We start from the raw sequence: 8,870 nt of genomic DNA on the forward strand, positions 1-8,870 counted from the left end.
CTCATGGTTTGTCCATTTTTGTTCAATAGCATACCACTTCAATCACACTGTACAATTTCTCCTGGCCTCGATTGCATGTTGCACCACTGAGTCGGATGGTCTCCTCCACAAGTGTCACATTTTCGTGTGGGCTGTTGTCATGTGTTCAGGTTCGGCATGTTTCCTTGGTTCATCCTTCTTATCACTTTCTCGATCATTTGATCAACGTCCGGTATAGTTGGGTTCTATCCACTCAGTTTCATCATGGATTCACTAGTGGTTGAAGAGGGGCTACTCGTCCCTTGGTCTGTGTCCTCTGTCACCTCCCCTCCACAAGTGTCACATTTTCGTGTGGGCTGTTGTCGTGTGTTCAGGTTCGGCATGTTTCCTTGGTTCATCCTTCTGATCACTTCCTCGATCATTTGATCAACGTCCGGTATAGTTGGGTTCTGTCCACTCAGTTTCATCATGGATTCACTAGTGGTTGAAGAGGTGCTACTCGTCCCTTGGTCTGTGTCCTCTGTCACCTCCCCATATGATTTACAATTGTCTACTAAATACAGCGTCTCTTTAGTGACTTGCTCGAAGGTAACACATGCCTTCAAGTGCATATATTTTTTGAAAGTATCACTTCACAATCCTTCTATGAAAAGGACTGACAGTCTCTCATCTTGAGGTAGCTCTTTAGCATGACATCTTTCCATATACTCCTTAAATCAATGTGAGGCTTCCTTCACCTTTTCTTTCTCCTTTTGTCTAAATGCATAGATTTGGGAGACTGTATTATGCTTAATCCCTCTCTTTGAGAATTCCTTTGCAAATTATCGTAAAAGTTGTTATATGCTGGAAAAATCTCGGTTGTTTAATGGTTGGAAACAAGTCAAGGTTGTCCCGTCTAGGGTCAATCCAAATCCTTCATATTGAGTATGAAAATCCGTTACCTGTTCAACCCTCAACACTTGTTTGAATATTGAAACATGTGCATACGAATCCCGTGATCCACTATAGTTTTTGGGTACAAATTTGGCCATTTGAGATGGTCACATGCGTCTAGTCTCAGAAACCATCCTACCGAACCTCCTGATATGGTCTCTCTAGTTTTGTATTCTCCCCTTGGCACTACAATCAGTGTCCTCTTGTCATTCTTTCATCCGATCGTTCTGTTCGATCTCGTATAATAGTCGGAGGGGTTCTAGTTACGTCGGTCAAATCAGGTGCTTCACTGTCCCTGTGTGTTCAAAGCAATCCTAGACCCCATTGATCCCATGGGTCCTGCATTCGAGAATTGTTGATGCCCAAATGAATTTTTCACTCTCGTTCTTACTAGACTCACATATCCAGCTTCGAGTCTCCTTTGAGTCGTCGTGGGACTAACTTTCTCGGGAGTTACATAATATTGATGGAGTGGTCCATCAAAGTATGTATACCTCTCTAGCTCCTTACGGTCTATAGGAGAGTATTTACGGCCATGCTTATCCATTATGACCACTTGGATATTTCTCCCCTCTGTGTATGTAAAAACATATAGTCTCTTGTGGTCGGTCAGCTCCTTGATGCGGGGTTCATCACATCTATAATAGAGTCTTTATTCTCTTTTATTGAATTTATATAGCCCCACGTAAATGTTGCATGTATTAATCCGCTTCGTTTCATTAGTGCGTCTAAGAACAGTATTTTGCTTGTCCAGCTTGGGTGGCTCATCCATTAACTCCTCCTCTACTTTGTCCTTGGTGTCAGTCAACCCCCATTTGTCCATAATAAAGGGCTTGTGCACAAGTAGATACATCATTCCTTACCAGCCAAAGTATATGTCTCCGTTATAGTCCACATCTACAAGGTCTTTGAACTCGCTTGGTTTGTTTTTCAACTTAACACAGTAGCAGTCCATTCCATCCTTGTAGATCTTGGCTTGAAGCTCGTTCTCAAATTAAAATTTTAGATACAATAGCTTGACATCCGATGCGGGTCAAGAAGGACCTACCCCCGTGGACGTTTCTTCCTTAAAGCTCACCCTGTTGAATTCCTGATCTTTCTGATGAATTATTAAACGAACTTTCCTGTAAAATGGTTTTTAGCGGATGAAGTGGATTTTGATTCACACTCTTTTCAGTTAAAAGGTTGCTCACTTGGTCTCTTAAGCTAGGATTCCTATTCCAGTACAATCTTCCTGATCGTAAATACATGAAGAATTGGCCTTACAAAACCCCAACCTTGTTACCTCATTGGCTAACTCGTATTCTCCGACTTGTCTTACTTATTGGGCCGTACTCTCTAGCACTTGCAACCTGTCAAAAAATGCTTGATGGTTATGAGTTTACAATCGCTCTTGTCAGCCAAGCTTACAATCAGCAAAACTTTATTTTACACTTTCAATAACTTCACGATTTTGCTTGTAACATTTGCAACTCAAATCCAATTTCAATTTTGAAAAGATCACCAAGGTTCTGGAGAGTATCTCTAGTTGTGGTGAAATTATGATCTCATTCTGTCTCAGAGGAACATGGATCATGATCCATGTACCTCTATGGAGAAAAAAGATGATTTTAATCCCACACTTATCCCTTGGTCTCAATATCTCAACTCTATGCTTTTTGCAGAGTTTGGGTTTGTTTAGGGTGGTCAAAAGTCAAACCCTAGTCTCTTTTTTATGATTTTTTATCTGAATTGATATTACCCCTTTTGACCTCCCTCTAAATTTTCTCACACTTCCTTGCTTTAGGATTTTTGTTCAAAATGGTTAAAGCTCCTCACTGGTCCAATTTTTGTTCAGAATTTCATGAAGGGTACATAGATTGCGATCCATGTTTAGAAGCCAACTTGTCTTTTCTTGATACCATTAGGATCAGCATGTGTCCTGGATGCGAGGGTATCAAATGTTTTGGATTTGAACTAGTTTTTGTCAGCTAAAAATGAATTTTAAGGTCTATTCTAGCGGTTTTCAACTATCAATTGTTTTTGGTGTTTTTTTACCTCTTTTGTAATTTTTTTGCCAATGGTTCTTTTGGGAAATGTCTTACTAGTTGTTCACCCGACACAGTTCAACTCAAAATCCAAATGAGGCACATAGATAGCGATTCATGTTGGACCCCATTTTGACATGAGATTTGGTCAAGTTTCAATCTTAGTTATGGTGACAATCTTCCCCAAATTTTTTTTGGATTTAAACCACTTTTGCCCAACCAAAACCAATATTTTGTGTCTGCTTTGCATTTTTTGGCTATCAACTACTTTTTGGTATTTTAATCAACTTTTTTCACTTTTTTTTTGTGGTCTCCTTTGGAAAAGTTGATCTACTAGCATCCTGAGATGAATTTTGGTCCTATAGGTTCCCTCTTGCCTATACAAGCCAAATCTCACCCCTTTTTGACTTTGGAACTCTAAAAGTTTAGTTTTCCAAAAGTTTACTAGATCTCCAAGGGTTTTTGGAGATTGATCCAATTTCCTAATTTTAGATGTATTATGGCAATCTATTTCTGGCAATCTAGGGATTTTGCTATTTGGATAAGTTCAAACAAATGGTGACAATTTTTAGTCAATTGGTCATAGAGGTGTATGGATGACGATCCATGTTCCTCGGCAAAATTGAAAAAAATCCCCTCTTCTCATTCCCCCCTTCTTTCTCTGCGCTCTGAAAAAACCTTAATAGAGCCTTCAAGTTAAATAAAAAAAGCATCAATCTTTGTACTACCTAATTCGACTTTTAATGAGGAATAGGATCCAATCACATTTCAATTCTGATGAGATTTGTAAAATCCTCCCTTTTTTTTCTATAAATGTCTCTCAGCTGGACATTTCTACCCTCCACTGATCATGTTTATATTGTTCCTAGAAATCAAGTTAAGACCCTCTCCCTTTCAGTGCACACATAGATGATGGCACTATTCATCCATTACGCATACAAAGCTGTAATCACATTGACATTATCTCCAGGAGTTCAAAACATGGCAGCTGAATAATAGCCTATGCCAGAATTGAAGTGCCACCGATGAGCGACACATAGCCCAATGACCATCAGCCATGTAGGTTTCCAAACATTAAAGAATCATTAAGAGTGAAATTTCAACCAACTCCCATATCTTAACAAATTCTAGTTTGGTGGAGCAAATTTGCAGGCCAAGGATGAATCATTTCATGAAGCCTTGAAACATTTCACGAGTTTCACACTTTCACCGCAGTGGCCATGATCACAACCAAGGCTTCCTATGTTTCACACCTCCTAGCCAGTCGCATACAGAAGGCTAATAACATTTGCAAAATTGAACACAATACCCAATATGCCCAACAAAAATGACAATTTCTGCACGCCTCACATGATTGCAAGCAGCCCAAACAAAGACTCACAGATCTCAGAGCAGATTAATCACGAAAACCCAGCCACTACAATTAAGAGCAGCAGCAAATTCAAACTTGACCTCTCTCCAAACATCTTTAATAAATTCTGACAGTAGTTACATAGCTTGGATGCACTGATGGAGATCACCAATTGCCCAAAAACAGCAACATGTAAATTCCAACCTAACCCTCTAATTTGTCAATCATGTGTATGGACTTCGCCATACTCGGAATGTTGCTTCAGGTGAATGTATGGCCTCTTCTTCCCCAGCTTCAAGACCTTATTGAGACATCTTATGTGCCCAGCAGAGCAAGAGAGAATTTGCAATGCCATCTGTACACAAGTGTTTTACCTTTACCTTGAGTTCACACCCTTCCACTATAATTTTCTCCCATCACCAAAGGTCTTGGACCTTCTTTCTATAATCATAACCTTTTATCACTTTTCCTCATTAAACAAAATCAGGTCTAGGATCTTCCTTCAATCTGCAAAGCATCATAATGCCCAAAACCATGGTACAGAACCCTAATGGGATCCTCACTCCCATATTCTTTTCCATACTCAGCTACTGAAATCAGCTCTCCTGATGTCTTTTCTAGCAAATGCACCGTGATGGGCATCCTGTACATGCATAGTAAACCCAAAATAAGCCTACAGAAATTTATGGCAAGAAACAATGTCACTTCCACAAGAAAATCCAAAATTGTGCGGTCTGAGTCGTTCTCGACTCACTTGAGAACATGTGAAGCCATAAGAAGCTCAGGCTCTCCACCCCATATGTATGGCTCTCTCATCCTCCTTACGTAAGTGTCGAAATCTTCTTCAATGAACCTAATTGATGGCAAACCATATCAGCTTTGGCATATATCTGATAAAAATGTAGCAATTATATGAACCATCCAACAAATGTCTACAGCCTCAGTATTTTCATAGTTGGCAAAAAAAATGCACTCACCACTCTGATTCATCTCTCCGCCTGACAAGCTCATCCACAACCTGCAATGACACACCAATTTCACTGTCATCTTCATAAACATGGAGATGCTGACCCACTCTTGCTTACCATTGCCCACCTCCATCAACATTTATGGCATGGAGGTAAGGACTATGTACCTTATTCCGAAGATCATCAGCTGCAAGCTCTTGTTCCAGCTCCTCACTCAGGGTTGGCTTTCCACTTCTCAGTGAAGCACCATAAGCAATGGCACGAAAGAGGCACCGGCCATCACTAGGCATACCTGGTGAGAAGAACAAAAACAGTTATAAATATAATATTTGCAGATGACAAAATTGAAGACTAGTAGAGTATCAAATTAACAGAAACACTTGCCAATGACAGTATAGCCAAGAGAGGTTTTCCTTTGTAGGAGGGGATTGGACATAAGAGCAACTTCAAGATTGGAGCCGTTATCCAAAGATGCATGCTGCTTCTCATCCACCTTCTCATTGAGACACACGAGAGAGGCGGGTAGAATGCTTGGACTTGCTGGAAGGTTGGATACTGCGGAGAAGCAACTGCATGCACCAAACAAAAGCCATGCAGAGTTCCGCCCATGAAGCCACCGTGCGGGCCTTGCATCCCATGCCACATTCCAAGAACCATCTAGTAGGCTTGAGGCCATAGCATCTCTCCTCAAAACACCACCATTTGGAAGACTTGTGCCTCTAGCAAACCCATGAGTAGCTTCAAAGATCGCGCTTGGGTTTGCATGACAATAAGCCACAGCAGGGTCAGGCCAAACTTGATTTTGGCTGGAACTGCAGGAAAATCTGAAAGATGAAGCTGTTGAGCAATGAGTAGAGAAGCTGCTCTTGTATGGAGTGCTTTGTTGTGAAACCAATGGATGACGTGATGGTAGTAGTCCATGCCAAATTGTCGCACACCTTAACTCGAGTCCCCTCTCCATGCATGAGCTAGTGTGGCAAACTGATCGCTTGCAAGAGCCCGAGAGATGCACATTATCACATACTTCTGCATTGATAGATGCTTGGAAGCTCCGGCTCCGGCTCTGACACAAGACGGGGGACGCCACATGGGGCTTGCCAATGACCTGAATAAAATAAGGATGGGGACTGCTGTAATGAGACTTTGAAAGGAATACCGTTGTCAAACACTGACTTGTATCTCGGAACCGTAACTGGAAGCAAGCAGTACCAACCATCTGTTTCTCGTTAGCGTAGATCCCAAAATCTGTATTTTTTGTGTGGACAAAAGACTATCATTCTTAAAAGGAGCCTGTTGCACTTCTGTAATATGGAAGCTCCCACCTCATGGGATCTCTCAACACACAAGGCAGAAACCGTTGAAAAATCTGTACCTGCAAATCGTGACAATTGGGAGTGAGAAGAGCCTTTAGGAGACAATGACCAGAGTTGATATTTTAAGGGCCCAACAAATTCCAAGGATTTAAAGTCATGCAGGAAAATTTAGTGTTTTTTTCGAAGAGTAGATCACATTTTCACCCTTCAAAATAACGGAAAAAAATACCAGTAAACAAACACTTTCAAACTATATACATGGAGGTACAGAGCTAACTGCATGCTAAGGTGGACCACTAACTACACTAGTTAGTCAGGTCCTGTAACAAGCTGGACGTCTAATTTTTTTGTGCAAAACATTTTTGTGGAGGCTAGCTATTACAATCTACACTCATCAGAGATCTCTCCAATGGTATATGCAATAAAAGACCGAAGTAGAAGCTAGTAAGGAGCTTTGCTAGCTCCGTTCAAGACAAGCTTTTTGGTACCACCTTTTCATGCTTTTACCCTAAAACCAAGCTTCTATCCAAAGGGGCAAGTATGTCTTTTGCGCATGGAATTTAACAATGATGACACGTGCACGTATATCTCTTGCGTGTAGAATTCAAAGACACACGCACATATGTATGACGCATTCAAAATGGTACCACCTTATTATGCATTTACCCTACAACCAAGAAGGGGCAAGTATGTCTCTTGCGAATCAAATTTAACAATGATGACACATGCATACATGTCTCTTGCGTGTAGAATTCAATGATAATGACACCTGCACATATGTATGACACATTCAAGACAAAAAATTTGGTGCCATCTTATTGTGCTTTTACCCTAGAACCAAGCTTCTGTCCAAAGGGGCAAGTATGTCTCTTGTGTATCAAATCTTACGATGATGACACAAGAACGAATGTCTCTTGAGTGTAGAATTCAACGATGATGGCACATGCATATATGTATGACACATTCAAGACAAGCTTTTTGGTACCACCTTATCATACAATAACCCTACCAAGCTTCTGTCCAAAGGGCCATGTATGTCTCTTGCATATTTGAATTCAACAATGATGTCACATGTACATACATCTCTTGCAAGTTACCTGCAGAATTCAACATTGATGGCACATGCACATATGTACAGTGTATACACACATCTTTGGACATGTCAATTAGGTCTGCATGTAGGGCATAATCCGCAATCCAACAGGCTTACCATGTACAAACTTCGAGCAGACTTCTTTCACATGTCACACTTTGCTGGCAAGAACCATGTTACACACAAGCAGGGAAAACTAAAGGTCTTTCTTGTAGAAGCAGCATCAAGAGGTAAGAAGCTGATCCTGCATGACAGTGCAAAAGCGTCGCAAAAAACATCTTATTTGTGCATACAGCATAATAAAACTGCAGAGACTGTCGGGTACATGGAAGTGCTTCTAAGAATAATTATCTGTGGATAAGGAAACCACTTATAAAACCAAGCAAGAGAAAGACCCGAGTGCCCACATGTGTCCTGGCATGCGGCCATTATGGCCAGACCGAACAGACCTTAATCAGAGATTGCAGCCCACAAAAGAAAAGAACAAGCACACGCGAGGGGAAGAATACCTGAGAGAGTAAAGGGGGAGCGGAAGTTGCGAGCTTCTTCAAATCAGAGAGCTCACACCAAGGTGATGGTGGGTAGCTGGAGGAGAGAGAGACTGTCCTTGAAACATATATATGCATGTGGGCGCGCGTCTGCGTGTGTGTGCGCGCGTGTGTGTGGGGAGAGAGAGAGAGAGAGAGAGAGAGAGAGAGGGGTCACTTGTGTGGCGTATGAACGAGAGGGAGAATCATTTTCTGGCGCATGAGAGAATTCTTATGTTGCTAGTGACTTTGTTTGTGTGCGCGCCCATGGCCCATAGGAGGAGTCGCGGGGGGAGAGACAGAGATAGAGAGTGTGTGTGTGTGTGTGAGAGAGAGAGAGAGAGAGAGAGAGCGAGCGCAATGAGCGCAGCACTAATGGCATATTCGCTTGGTACGTAGGTAAAGCTTTGACCACCCAAATGCCATACATTTTGCCTTTCTATATTTCGTGATTCATTTTTTCCTGGTCTCAGTCTCATGCACCTTTGAATTTTGGCTTAGGTAAGAGCCTACTCTTTCTTAAGCTCACGTGTGGCTAAGCTCACCTCACACCTGTGCTGTTGGAGTTCTATACGATTGTATCATTCTAGTAAAGCGACCAATTAAAATACCTTTCTTGCAATACCATGTTCCCCCGAGGTTGCTTTTGCATGCCAAAGGGCTCTTTTATTTTTGGGAG

General features: G+C 41.5%; 1 protein-coding gene across 2 annotated transcripts; it reads right to left on the reverse strand.

Annotated features, from left to right (window-relative positions):
* Positions 1-4,392: 4,392 nt before the first annotated feature.
* Positions 4,393-8,465, reverse strand: LOC147459119 (uncharacterized). Of its 2 annotated transcripts, XM_086510452.1 has the most exons (8): positions 8,174-8,465; positions 7,782-7,908; positions 6,472-6,630; positions 5,643-6,363; positions 5,426-5,550; positions 5,268-5,308; positions 5,045-5,143; positions 4,393-4,933 (listed from the first exon to the last, which is right to left on the reverse strand). In XM_086510452.1, exons 3-8 carry the CDS (start codon positions 6,472-6,474, stop codon positions 4,780-4,782), a joined length of 1,143 nt encoding a protein of 380 aa, XP_086366578.1. In that variant the 5' UTR covers positions 6,475-6,630; positions 7,782-7,908; positions 8,174-8,465; the 3' UTR covers positions 4,393-4,779. The 2 variants fall into 2 exon arrangements, with proteins under 2 accessions (XP_086366578.1, XP_086366577.1); XM_086510451.1 differs by having other exon boundaries at positions 5,643-6,630; positions 8,174-8,464.
* Positions 8,466-8,870: the final 405 nt, after the last annotated feature.

Source organism: Adiantum capillus-veneris, chromosome 4 (assembly GCF_014529385.1).
Source record: "Adiantum capillus-veneris isolate H3 chromosome 4, ASM1452938v2, whole genome shotgun sequence".
Lineage (NCBI taxonomy): Eukaryota > Viridiplantae > Streptophyta > Polypodiopsida > Polypodiales > Pteridaceae > Adiantum > Adiantum capillus-veneris.

Bases quoted from the DNA above. Each gene is read 5' to 3' on its own strand.
- LOC147459119 (XM_086510451.1), bottom strand. From the start codon at position 6,474: ATGGTTGGTACTGCTTGCTTCCAGTTACGGTTCCGAGATACAAGTCAG. The intron at 5,309-5,425 runs GTACATAGTCCT...GTGTCATTGCAG, and splicing joins CTGATGATCTTCGGAATAAG to GTTGTGGATGAGCTTGTCAG. The intron at 5,144-5,267 runs GTGAGTGCATTT...GCCATCAATTAG, and splicing joins CGGAGAGATGAATCAGAGTG to GTTCATTGAAGAAGATTTCG.